This window comes from Tyto alba, unplaced genomic scaffold, assembly GCF_018691265.1.
Source record: "Tyto alba isolate M040663 unplaced genomic scaffold, T.alba_DEE_v4.0 Super-Scaffold_7, whole genome shotgun sequence".
NCBI classification, from domain to species: Eukaryota; Metazoa; Chordata; class Aves; order Strigiformes; family Tytonidae; genus Tyto; species Tyto alba.
The window spans coordinates 43933401-43946624 of record NW_024881328.1 but is presented as its reverse complement, the minus strand read 5'-3'; the positions used below and the strand labels follow the sequence as shown (position 1 = coordinate 43946624).

General features: G+C 38.5%; 1 protein-coding gene across 4 annotated transcripts in view; it reads right to left on the bottom strand.

Annotated features, from left to right (window-relative positions):
* DIP2A (disco interacting protein 2 homolog A) overlaps window positions 1–13224 on the bottom strand; it is a 130602-nt gene that overhangs the window by 7079 nt on the left and 110299 nt on the right. For 2 of the 4 annotated variants that reach the window (XM_042783835.1, XM_042783837.1), the window contains 12 exons: window positions 12317–12518; window positions 11627–11736; window positions 11407–11487; window positions 8860–8983; window positions 7914–8035; window positions 7483–7594; window positions 7131–7240; window positions 6481–6611; window positions 4563–4731; window positions 3191–3361; window positions 1427–1456; window positions 311–372 (listed from right to left, as the gene is read on the bottom strand). In XM_042783835.1, coding sequence (XP_042639769.1) covers window positions 311–372; window positions 1427–1456; window positions 3191–3361; window positions 4563–4731; window positions 6481–6611; window positions 7131–7240; window positions 7483–7594; window positions 7914–8035; window positions 8860–8983; window positions 11407–11487; window positions 11627–11736; window positions 12317–12518 — 1424 coding nt within the window. Of the gene's footprint in view, window positions 1–310; window positions 373–720; window positions 749–1426; window positions 1457–3190; window positions 3362–4562; window positions 4732–6480; window positions 6612–7130; window positions 7241–7482; window positions 7595–7913; window positions 8036–8859; window positions 8984–11406; window positions 11488–11626; window positions 11737–12316; window positions 12519–13224 lie in introns of all 4 variants that reach the window. The other 2 variants (XR_006164515.1, XM_042783836.1) reach the window with 2 other exon arrangements.

The window sequence follows — 13224 nt, the reverse complement described above, 5'->3', positions numbered from 1 at the left end:
GTTGGAAAAGTTACCTGTTGGTAACGGAATGGTTAGGAAAGAAACAGCTAATGAGTCTAGATTATACAGGACCAATGAATAAGACAGCAAGTTAGGTGAGAATCTAGAATGGAACAGCAGAACAAGTGATGGAGGAGATGCCAGACCACTTCCAACACACAGCCGTCATTCTCTAAGGTAGGGTTCCCTATAAATGGTGATGAGGGATTAGCTACTGCCAAGAATATCTCAACAAACCAATGCAATGCAACAAGGCTAAACTCCCTCCTCTACAGTCATTAAACAGTTAATGCCTAAACGTAATCTGTACCTGTCATGTCGAAGTGCTCTCATATCTACGTAGACTGTTGTTGGATCGGGTCCTGCTGTTCCCTAAGAATAAGAAGGAAGAAACAAATTCAAGAGAAGCCAGAAAATTCTGCTTTCATTCTCACAGCCACATAAATACACAAATTCCTCTCCCTTTTTTACTGACACTTATAAAGTATTGCCCTAATCTACCAGAAATATAGTAAAATACGCCCCCTTTCTAGAGTGACTGCCATAAAGCTTTGATGGTTTATGGAATCAGTAAAAGAATGCACAAGTGAAGCATGTATCTATACAGGTAAGTCTTAAGGTTTTAAAATTTTGGTAAGCACCTCTTCTAAAAACTACATAGCAAGTGCAAAGCATGTAAGCATAAAGCTATGTGGGCCTAATCCCTTTCCCAAAGCTCACCTGTTCTACTTTACAACAGTTTTGTCAACTTTGAAGAAACACAAACGAACAAACAACATTTAATTAAAACATAACTCTAACCAACTAATATATTTTCAAGGCTCCTCCCAGTAACAGCCTAGGTAGGGGCAGAGCTCTCTTGCAGTCAGAGGATATACCTTCTGACCAACCTGGTGAGAGGTTTCCCATTGCCCAGCATGGGAACAGGGACCCTTTTTTTTCCCCAGCAGAATTTAATCTTAAAACAGCTAGAAACTACTGTGAAAGGCATATTTAAGGTAAAAAAACAGGCAAAGTTTTAGTGACTGCACCCCCCCATAGCACAGTTTTTCATTATATAAATATTTAAAATGAGTCCAGTTCGCCATCAGCTCAAGATTACAGTGCTGGAGAACAGTAATAATGTCCTTATAATGACACTCCCTTGTACTTTTGTAGCACTGCTGAGTCTTAGTGACATGGCCACACCAATGATAATTTTAATCATTGCTATAACCCTCTTTCTGGCTTGTTTGAGACAAAGGTTTTGTACTTTAGCTACAAGAGTTCTTTGTGAGTAAAAGTGAACTTCTTTAGAGAAAAAAAAAAAAAAAGTCACTATCTGTTTCAAACAAAAACTCTCTCAAATGGCATACATTCATTATAGAGTAATACTGCTGAACCAGATTGACTTTTGGACATTACAAGCACACATGCATCACTATACCTGTTCAGCCAGCTTGCCCAGCCTGTTTGGCTGACAGCGGGACCACAAACAGAAGTAACAGAGGCCATCAAAGTATGTGAAACAGAGAGAAAGGGGAAAAAAGAAAATACAAACAAAGAGGCACTGGAAACATAAGATACACACAGTAAGACAGGAAACAAAACTCATACTGTTTTAGAGTGAAAAGAAAATTTCCATTTCTGATTACTTTAGAGCTTGGCACTTTTAAGTGGTTCACTGGGAAACATGCAAGTCCCAGTTAATAAACAAGAAGAGGTTTAAGGCAGATAATATGTAATGCCTGTAGCCTTATCATAAATCCCTCCTCCACCTCTAAGTATCTGAAGGCTGCTTGCAGCTTCAGGAACACCTTCTCAAGTAAACCAGTCCAGTAAGGTTGGAAGATATTATGTATTTATTTGCATGCTAACTTGTATCAAATACCCATTCAGTTTGGTTATTCATCTATATTCATTTATATTAAAAGATTTAAAGTCAAATACAGATATCACTTTGGAAGAATGGGGTTAAAAAAAGAAACATTAAAAAAGGGCTCAAGAATGGAAGACAGAGATGAAAAAGGTATAAAATGAAGGGGAAGCTTAACTGCCCAGCAGCCCTACACTCTCCACCATTTTCTTGGAGTACTTTTCACAATGCCATTTAATATTCTGCAGAAAAACTGTTTTTTTTCTCCCCCTTGTGCAGTCTGAACAGCAAATATCCAAAACAGGCTTTTAAAATTCCTATTTAGACAGGTAATTCAGAAAGCTGTTCTTTCACACTTGTCATATGAACTATTTTATTCGATGAATTTAAAATCTTACTTTACAATCATCTTAATTTCATCTATATCCTTCCTATTTTTCCCTCTACTGATTCATAAAATTGCATTTCTTTATAACAGTTTATCTAGGTGTTGTTAAAAACCTTTTCTCCTTTAATATGTGTGAAAGAAACTGTAGAGACTAAAGAAACAGTTATGAATGGCAACATATTTAAGAAGCTCATGGCCCAAACCATTTTTCCTGTAGGAAATCTCAAACATTAAAATACATTCTGAGAGGAAAAAAGGCTTTCCTTTATTTAGTGGGCACCAGAAAGAAAGACAAAAGAAAAAAAAGTTTTGCGGGAAGTACAGTAGCAAGCTTCATAAAAACGTATTTTTTTATTAAGTGTAATTCATGCCAAAGAAACTGAAAATAGAATTTACAATTACACACATACTTAATGTGTGTGCCATCTGTGAAATTCCCCACATACAAACGTAAATACTGCCGCATCTGAAAGCTGAGCAGTTTGTCTATTAACTCAAGGATCATCCCAAACCCAGGGTGCTTTGTCATTTTCTAGACCATACTTAGCACCTGATTTTCAGGTAAGTTGTGGAATACTTTTTGTTTTTTCCTAACTAGAGAAGAAACATCTTGTTAAGGAAAGTTAGATTTAATCTGGTTAAATTACACATACAAGATTATCATCAACTGATACTAAACTATCAAAGGTTGGTCTGGAACACAGCCTGTCATTATTTTCAGCCTGTGAAGTAGGGATGTGTACTTTATGGGCATATTCTCCCCCTCAAAAGCTTCCAATTTTATACCTTTAATTGAAAAAAACAGTTAACTCTCACATGAGGTGAGACAAAGATATTTCCATGTTGATAATACTAATTTTTAAAAATAAAAAAATACATACAGCTGAACATGATTTCCTATAAATCCCCCAGAGATTCTGCATAAGGAATAAGCAGTTTAATCTCACCTGTAAACAAACTGCTACATTGACCCTGCACCCAAATGTAGTGCTCACTGCACGAGCAGAGAGGCCCAGGTCTTTGAATAACTTAGAGAAAGACTGTGTTAGCGTAATCCTTGGTCTCTCCTCTGCAACCACCATGCACGTTCGCACGCAGGACAGGTTAACTCCTTTCATCTGAGAGGTTAGGTGAAGAAAACAACAACATTTTAAGTCTGAAGTCAAATTCTAGAAATAACCCATTTTAATTTGCGGAACAGATGGACTTTAAAAACACTAGAATAACTGACACGAAGCGTTTAAACAATACAGACACGGACTGCACTCATTTTGGCTCCATCCACCCAGGACAACCCTCTCCAATTCTGCCAAGAAGCTTTGTGGCAGGGTTTGATGCACAAGTTGCAAATCACTTGCATCGTGTGGCTGCAACACAGCCACTTATCATTTCGATCTGAAAAAAACCACAAAACGTCACTGTGTCACAGGGCTGGCCTCACAAGGGACCCGCTCACTCTCAATGCTGTGCAGCTGAGATGCGAGCAGTGCTCGAGGCATTATTCGCTCTCAGCAGCATGAACGAACCTGTGGCAACGGGCTGTGGGCCAGGACTGCCTTCAGTGAGGTCCAGGAGAACGGAGGGACAGAGTTTTTTGTCTGTACTGAGAATAAGCACCATGTAGCCGCTTTCCTGTGCGCAACAAGCTGCCAGACGTTCCCAGGGGAAGGAAATCCTGTGCAGCTTAGTTACAAGAGCTGTGAGAACTGTCCTACCACTGAGACAGAGGCACCTCTTCAAGGAAATTAAATTTTCAGTTAAAAGATTTCCCTCGAAAATATATGGATGTATTAGTGTATAATTGCTGCTGTTAGGAAGATTACACCCATTTGAGAACTCAATCCTTTTGGTGTCAAGAGATCTGAAAGCAGGCGAGACTTGTTGAGTTTTGGGGGGCTTTTTGTTTCGATTTTTTGGGGGAGAGGTGGTTTGGTGTTTGGTGAGGCTTTAGGTTTTCTTCTTTTTTGGTATGGGTTTTGTCTGTTTTTTTTTCTTTGGTTTGGTTTGGTTTTTTTTGTTGGTTGTTTTTTTCATCTCAGACAAGAAAAAGTTGATAGGCTTGCTATGTATTCTGCCCAAAATCTCAGCAGCACTGAGGTGGCACAAGTAAGTAAAGTTGAAAACATAAGAATTCTTTTTTTCCCCACCAGAAACACAAGAGCTGAAACTTCCAGCGATTTCACTATTTCCCAAAAACCAAGTCATAATGAAAAGCTTTCAGAAACACTTATGAGACCATCTTCTGCAAGCCAAAATGAAGTATTTTTAGAAAAATACATGTATTTATACATCAGTATCTTGAAAAATAAGTCCACTCACCCGGAGTATATCAGTCTGTGTTCCAAGCCCTTTGGTGCACATCTCCATCACGGAGTAAGAGCAGAATGTGACGCGCACTTTATACTGACTTACAGCAGACAACCACAGAGACACATTGCTCTCCAGTTCCAGAGGAGGAACTAGAATAGACTGATGACCCGAATATACACTAGAGAAAGGAACAAAAAGAAGCATGACAACTTAAGGCCAGCATCAAAAAGCCAAAAGTTACATGAAGTCAAAATGAAGCAAATACAGGAAAACTGAGAGCCTGGTATCTATTTGAACTTCAGCTTATTCCCCATGGACAGCAAGTTATCTCTTAGCAAAGAACTATGGGTTTGAGTTAAGTCACAAACTTAAAGGTAAGTATATTTGTCCTGCAGTAAATTGTGCTGAACTATAGGCAAACTCTCAATGCCTTGAATAGACAGAACTTCTGACACTAAAACATTAACTTGAGACATCACTCCAGTTACAGATGACAATCAGTAATTGAGTTTATTTTTGTGAGTCATTCTAGGGAAAACGCACCTTTTGCTTGAAGTAAAATGAGTATTTAATACCTATGTTGCACCATTCAAGTATTTAGTGCAATTTTCTAGCCTTTGCTGTAGGTGTCTTGTTTTTTAAGCAGTGTTTATGTGAAATTTTAACCTGGATACTGGCTAATATGAGTGGACAGAAACTCAAATTCAGAATTCACATCACCTTTGAACTATTAAAAAAAAAAAACAATAAAAACCAAACCTCATTTCAAGACAGTAAACACCATGACCATACAGTCTTAAACTACCAAATGTTTTTTAGATCAGTTAGTACCAACAAAATCAGTGACACAGCCCTCTGTAAAACCAGGCTTAGATAAACCAATGCATCTTGAAAAAAATAAGAGCATCTCTAATTGCTTTTAACAGGCAGCCTGACATGCTTGCCATTTCTCCTGGCTAGAGTTGATGTATTTTTGTAGCAGGCAATACGATGAGGTTTTTGTTCTTTTAAATGTTTAAAATAGAAAAAAAAATATTCTGTAATAAACCAGTCCTTCACACTAAAACAAAGTTGTAACTCAGAGGAAACACAGCAGACTTTGCATTAACTTTTATAGAGAAAACATGATACATATAGTTCCCTTCCCTAAAAATAATTCTTAAAATCCCTTTAGATTTTAATTCTTCCATCACTGAGGTTTCTTCTCCCTCCGCCTTGCCTCTAACTTTACTGGTGACATAAATCATCAGATGTTACCGAAGTTAAATTTTTGCTTTCCTTCAGTACACTTCCCTTTTTAGTTGGGGAAACTAGAGAGGTAAGCAACAGGTTAACCACAGTAAATTTAACTTCATCTGTTTACAAAATAACCCTTTGTATTCAGTTTCTGCTTTTTTAATGAAGTATCTAAAACACTATTAAATCTTTGGATTAGTTAAAGCATATGGAAAATTTTAAAAGGCAAAAAAGAGGAAAATTTTGCAGCTCTGTAAGATGTGCTGCATTATAGCAGTTATCTGATTGAATCAATTTAGGTCTCATTCATTTTAAGAAGCATTTAATTGCTTCCCTTAGCAGTATTTCTTAGTGCATACCAGTCTTGCAGCCAACACCTTAAGGGTCTTGTAAAAAAAACAAATATGGTTTAATCTCAAAAGACTTTAAAAGGATTTATTTAATCAATGTGAAGCAGACAGTGAAGTCCTTTTTTTTTTAGATTTGGTAGCTAAGTAATGCCACTTGCAAAACTCCAGTTACTCCGGTAGCTAACTAACTTAAATGAATTGTGTTACCACAAAAGGTATTTTATGAAATGCCTATAAAAAGGTTATTTTGGGTTTCTCTGACCCTTCCATCCACAACTGTTCCCTTGGACTCTACAGAAGGCTGGGAAGACATGAGAAAGCCTATGACTCAAACGACATACCTGCACAAGCACCACAGCGCAAATCCCAAGCCACAGTAAGGGTCAAGGCAGATGGCAATCTGACGTGAAGGGTACAGCTCACACTGTAGCTTTATAGAGCGACATAAGGCACTTGTAGCTGCATGTGACATCTGTAAGAGGAAAACAGGGTGCACTCTGGGACTTTTTTTTTTTTTTTTTTTTTGTTAAAAAAAGGGTATTACTTGTGATAAGTGATAGAAATGTTTAGTGCAGAAGACATGGCAACATGTAGTGGTTTGCGTTTTTTTAAGCACCTTTAAAACAGGAAAGGGATACGAGCCCAAAATTTCATGGGTACTTTTCATGCTAATGACATCTGCCATGACAATGAATGATGCCAGCCGACGTCTGACATCTCTATGATAAATTGCAAAAGAAAACAGTAATGAACTTTATGACTGTCTCCATTTAGTCCCCTCGGTGACTCCTCACACAGAGCCAGTAAGATGGAATGCTTCCAAAAACTGCATCAAGAAATTCTGCTGTCATGCAAATTGAAAAATGAGCTTTCTGAACACCAAGATAGTCCACTTACATTTTTGTGTTTCTTCTCTGGCAGGAGGAATGAATGCAGAAAATGCCTATATATAAGGAAACAAAGTATAATAATCTCTCTCTTGTTACTCTACCTTTACTCCTGCTAATATACCAGTAGTAGACACACTGAAGTCCAAGTATGCCAATGTCTCTGGAGAAGTAGGTCTGAAAATACTAGCCAGCTTCTTTTTAGGCATATCATCTATTTAAAATATATAAAAAGAGAAGAGTATCACATTATTATTTTGGAAAAAGAGCACAGGACAAAAATGTATCTTTACAGCATTAATGGCAGGTGCTTTCTTGTATTTTCTGGACAACTATTGCGATGCAATGCAAGATACATCCATTCAGTTAGGCAGTTATGGTAAAACAAATTAATTAAATAAATCAAGTCTTCAAAATATTTGCATTTTTGCTAGTGGGCAAGCAAGCATTCTGTACCTGTATCCAAAATTGTGGGCCATGTTTTAATATCTACAGCTGTTGCGGCTTCCTTGGACTTCAGCAGTTTCATTATCGCTTGTGTGGTCAGTATACATGCAGACTTACTCACCTGTAAAAGACACAGCATTAAAACTATTTATACGACTAATAAATGAATGCTCAAGTGATTTCATATCCCTCCAGATGAGATAACCAGTAAGCTGAATAGATGAAGAAAACCACTGGAAACAAAGCAAAACAAAGAACAATAACAGAAAGAACATTTTAAAGGAGTTTCGGAAAAAATATTTATTGACTCAGCCACAGCACACTGATTTATTATTTTCTTATAGCTTATTTTACATTGATTGTGGCAAAGCAATTTACCAGGCTGCATCAACCACCCTACACCCACCAAAACCATTAGAAGAGGAATGTCTTATACATACCTCTACAATCATTTTGACAGTGGGCAGAGTGGTGGCAAGATTCTGTGGATGAGGTGGGCGAACAGTGATAGGTATACAGCCAGCATACAAGCAGCCATAGAAAGTTGCTATCAAGTCTACTCCTGTAAAGAATATTTGCGAAATAAAGAATTATCAGAGGAAAAGGCCAAACTCTTTCACTAAAATCAAGATACACACTGATTTATTTTATTAAGATGTAAGGATTTGTCACAAAGGTGTCTTCAAATCAACAGGCTGTTCTTGGCCACACCCAATTCTATACGGTTAAAATATTTTGCGTTTAACAAAAATTATTCAAACCTTACAAATTTTAAATTTGTAGGGATATATTTTCACAGACAGGTGGCATAAAATAACAAAAATAACAAAAACGGTATTGTAGGTTATGTAGATGACAACTCAGATTCTTTTAAAACGCATGTATTTGTTTTTCACAATTATCACTCTGAAATATCCAGCCATCCTACTTTTATGAGGTAATACTTTTTTCCTGAGGTACATTCATAAATACACCCTAGTAATGCAAGTCTGGGGTCCAGATTTCACTTCCAGAGACAGACCTCAGGAAAGAAAGGGTGCTCATACACCGACATCCCTAATCCAGCATTCAACAGATATATATGCAGTTTTATTCCATTCTCTGAGTCTGAAAAATTAAAATATTTAATGTAGTTTACATCAAACAACTCTTGCATAACTGCCCAGACATCTGGAGCAGTTAGGTGAAATGTTTGGTAAAGGTAGTTTGCCACTTAGGAGAAGCAACTTAATAATAAGATGACAAAAAGGAAGTCTCTTCCTTGAAATACTAAGCCACTGCCACACACCACTACATTAAATGGATGTCTGAATGCTCCACCTTGGCAAGAGTTGTTTCTTTTCTTGTGATGTCCAACTTTGATTTTTGCTGTCTGTTTTGCCTTACCTGGAGGATAAACCAGGGCCACGTGGTCACCAACATTCAGTCGTCCTTTCTCCATCAGCGCGACTGCCACTCTCTCTGCTCTCTTGTGCAGCTGTATGCATGATGCAGTGCTAGCTACAGTGCCCTGCACAAAACAGAAGCAACATCAGAAAACCTTGTGGAGAACAGTCTGAAACAGAATAAAGTAGATGCTGAAGATGCAATATTCCATCGTCCTTCTTTTAACAATACAGCAAACACTTTTAAGGACTGTCTCGGTGTTTTGGAAACCGTGCTGCTGGTACTGTGACCTTTCAGAATGAGAGAGAATTTTATATGTGTTATTTCGAACATCAGACAGCTTCTAAATGTATTTGATACCACAAAGAGAATACCTCACAAATATTTGAAATTTTACAGTCCAAAGGAGAAAACACAATACTAGTAGCATTGGTAACACAATTGTTTTAGCAGCAAGTGAAGCACTGCATCAGCTTTACCCTACAGCCAAACATCTAGATGCTTTTGCAATTAAGAGTCTTAAACACGTAAAGGGAACTCTGCTGATGTCTTTGGTATAGATAGTCTTTTAAAGGGTCGTAGAGGCAACCTGAACTGTCCATCTTGCAGACAGTGTATTTCCCACAACTATGCATCTGGAAAGTCTTCACAGAGAAGCAGCTGTATCTTTGGATTGTTTAGGCAGTTGCAAAGTCACGGAGACACCGAGAGGCTTAGTCCAGTTTGTGATGTGAAGGCAGAAGACACCCTTCTGCTATCCAGCCTAGGAAGCAATGCCTTAGCTTTAAGCCCGTGAGGCTGGGATGTATTAATTTTCCCAATATTACAATCTGATTCAAGAAAAACTGGTTGGACAGCCACCTCAGAGGAAAACAGTCAGAGACTGAAGCCTCCAGCTATACAGAGAGGGATTATCACAGCAAATGTCTGCTATACCAGCGTTCAGTTTCAAGTCCAAGCCAATCTGACACATGTAATCCTCTGCCCAAGTTCACAGATCTCTGATCCTGGTTTGATGCAGGATGGCACTGGCACTCTGCTCAGTGTTACTAAGGAAACTGCTGTTAAAGCCTGGGAGATAAAGGCATGCAAAGAAGGAACAGTAAATACAGTGTACTGCTGATATAGGAACAATAGCAGCTCAAGGACTTGGGAGAAAAACATTGACATGAAAAGGTGTAAAACAACAGGGTTTCTCATGGAGACCTGTGAACATACTGATGTTTAGCACTGTAGCTTATTAGTCCCAGCTATTTGAGATGTGTTCACCAACACATAATTTCTTTGTCCTTAAGTTTTGTGTTTCCTGTTTGCAGAGTCTCCTTCTGAAGGGTAAAAGTTGCCTGAATAAAGTGACCCAGAATGGAGCTTCTTCACACTAGAAAACTTCCCTCAAAAGCCTCTTTACTCTGAGATAACCAATTTTGTGGCTTTTAACAATAACCGTATTGAAGCAGCTTCTTCTGCTAAAGCAGAGCCTCATGAGAAAAGTCAAAACTTTCAACCATGTCCTAAACCATTCTGCCTGTCTCAATGAGACTCCCAAAGACAAATCCTTCACTTCTCAAGGAGTGCTGCTGGACCTTCCGGAAGCACATTCCCTATCTCATGTGACTACAGTACAGCACAACACAAGGTAGACCCAGTTTGTCACTGGGCTGTTATTGTCACTGGAAGGATAGCTACTGAGTACAGGCTCCAACAAAACTGACCAACTTTGCCTTCTTGAAAGAAAGGAGGGGAATAACAAAGTGCCAGAAGAGCAGCAGAAGTATCTAAAATATTTGCGTTTTCTGAAACAGGTACAGCAGTAGTGCTCCTCAAAACCAGGGATGATGAAAAACTGAGGAACATACAAAAGTACATGATTTTTCACACCTCTTTACAAAGTGTTGGATGCAAAGGGTATGTGAATGCTCCAAAACTACTGACAGTCACATGCAGAGAGTAGCTATGAGCAAAAATTATGTATTTAATGGGAAACATGACTGTTGCCTTATCATAGGTCGCAAGGGCTCAAACAGCCCTTCAATAAAGTAAGTATATAGAGCCTGTACTTAAAACTAAAGCATTTGACTTGTTCATGTTTGAGTGACTGTAAGTACCATCCTTTTTGGGGGCACAGCTGTGCAGTGCTCCTGGAAAATATGACTCCAAAGCTGTCCCAAAGGTTCTCTACTTAGGATCTAGATCTTCTGATTAAAAAGTCCTCCAGCTCTGACTTCCACTTACCCTTGTGCTCTGGGATGAAGACAGAATGATGGCTTCCATTAATATGACAAAAGTTGTGTTCCAGTAGGAAATGCAATTACTGCAAAGTTTGAAGCTAGGCAGAATGCATACTGAAATTCCAGATGTGGAATAAAAGATGTGGAGTAAAATTCCAGATGTGGAAAAATTATGCTGCTTGCCAACTAGCAATTTTTGTCTGCTTCATCAAAATAGCCTGAAGCCTTTTAGGAAAAGACTTGTAGATGGAATTTTCTTAGAATCCAAACAATCTTTTGCTGATCTCAATCTCCAAATATGACCTAAAGTGCATCTCACCTTGGAATTCAACAAGAGGAAGAGGGGGTGTTCTGGAGTTGTCTGAGCTCGCCACTGAAGAACATCTGCTAAATACAGAAACTGAAACAGAAAAAAAAAGAAGACACTCAGATTCACTCAAAATGTACCATGCTTATTTTCAGCAGAATACCATAACTGGTCGTCTTCCATTATGAATAAGGCAATTCAGATATTTGGTAATACCATACATCACTGTTACCTTTCTTGCCTGGTCATTATCCTCCAACTGGGTAACATCTCTCCCTGAGGCTTGTGCAATTCTCTTTCCAGCAACAAGGTTTCCTACTATCATTGAAGCAGGACCAACATCTGCATTTTGAAAAGCAATGCAAAATGAGGAAAAATGTTAAGGAACATTTAATAGTCTATAATTCAACCTGGAGATTACTGTAAGTATGTAGTATTTATACATGCACCATATGTAGTATAGATCTGAAAAGATGAAAAGCTAAAACCAAGGATCATATTGCATAGAAAAAGAGAGAAGATGATAGTATGGTACGCTAAAAATCAGTCTACTATTTGTATGGTACATTAAAAATCAACCTATTACTGATTCAGCAAATTGAGGTCTGTACATCAGTTTTATTACATGAGTTACAGAATGTCTGTGGACAGGTCTTTGTAAAACAGCCAGTACAGGAACAATTTATAACTTAGTACAGAAGCATGAAACTGGTATGTGCTGTATGTCCTTACATTTACCTGGTACTCAAGGCAGACCATAATGCCCTCACCGAGCTCTGGGCTGCTCCGACAACACCACTAGCTCTGCCAAGTCAGGCAGCTTAAAGCCATCCACCACGCACAGCCCTGAGCTGTCACGCTGCCTCTGGATCATACTCCACGCGTACCCTCAGAGCTAAGGAACACGCTCTGGTTTACTTACCTGGTTGCTTCTGTCGAGGCTTAGGCAGGTTAGTAACACAAGTATGCGGACACATCAAGACATTACAAGGGTGCAGAGCACCCTCTAAAAAGCGCTGCTTGGTTTCTGAAATATGAATTCCTCCGAGTGGAGCCTTTGGCAAAGTGTTGGCTGGCACCAAAGCAAGACAGTAGACGCCCACTTGGTGAATGCTATCAATTGCCTTGATAGAAAGAAAAAGAAAAAAAAAAATTCCACATTATCAACTGGCATGTAGCTAGAGGAAGAATTTGAATTCAAGTCATTTAATAACATTAAAATTTTTACTTGCACCACAATTTGCAAATAAAGGGTCCAATTCTGCACTCACTGAACTCATAGAAGTTGTGCCATGACTTCAATGGGAGCAGGAGCAGACCCAGGACTTTGCTTGTGCACTCTATCAAGGGGATGCCACCTGCACATCAGGGATTAGGAAAGTCTCTTAAAAGTGGGCAAAAAGTGCAGAGATTTTAAAAAGCCAAAATTATACCACAGCAAATTTAGCACGTATGGCACAATCACAAAAGTGCAGTAGAACATAAACCACAAAAATAGGGAGGGAAACACCTTGCTGCCTAAAACTTCAGTGTCTATTTTAGTTATGACACTACTAAAGAGAAATAAAAATATTTTCTCCCATGAAAAACAGCCTTTCTATTACCAGATATTCCCTCCCAAAAGATTATGAAGGTGAAATTAGACAGAAACCACTATTACACAACTGCCTTACTCTTAAGAGGAATCTTCCCTTAAGTTGTTCTCTCTAGACGTCCCTTCACCAGAGTCTTCTTCCATAATTGCTCTCTCACTTTTTACTTCCTTAGAATGGATTAATTCCAGAATCTTCAAATGCAAATCTACCAGAATGCCCCTCCCTCTTGCCCCCC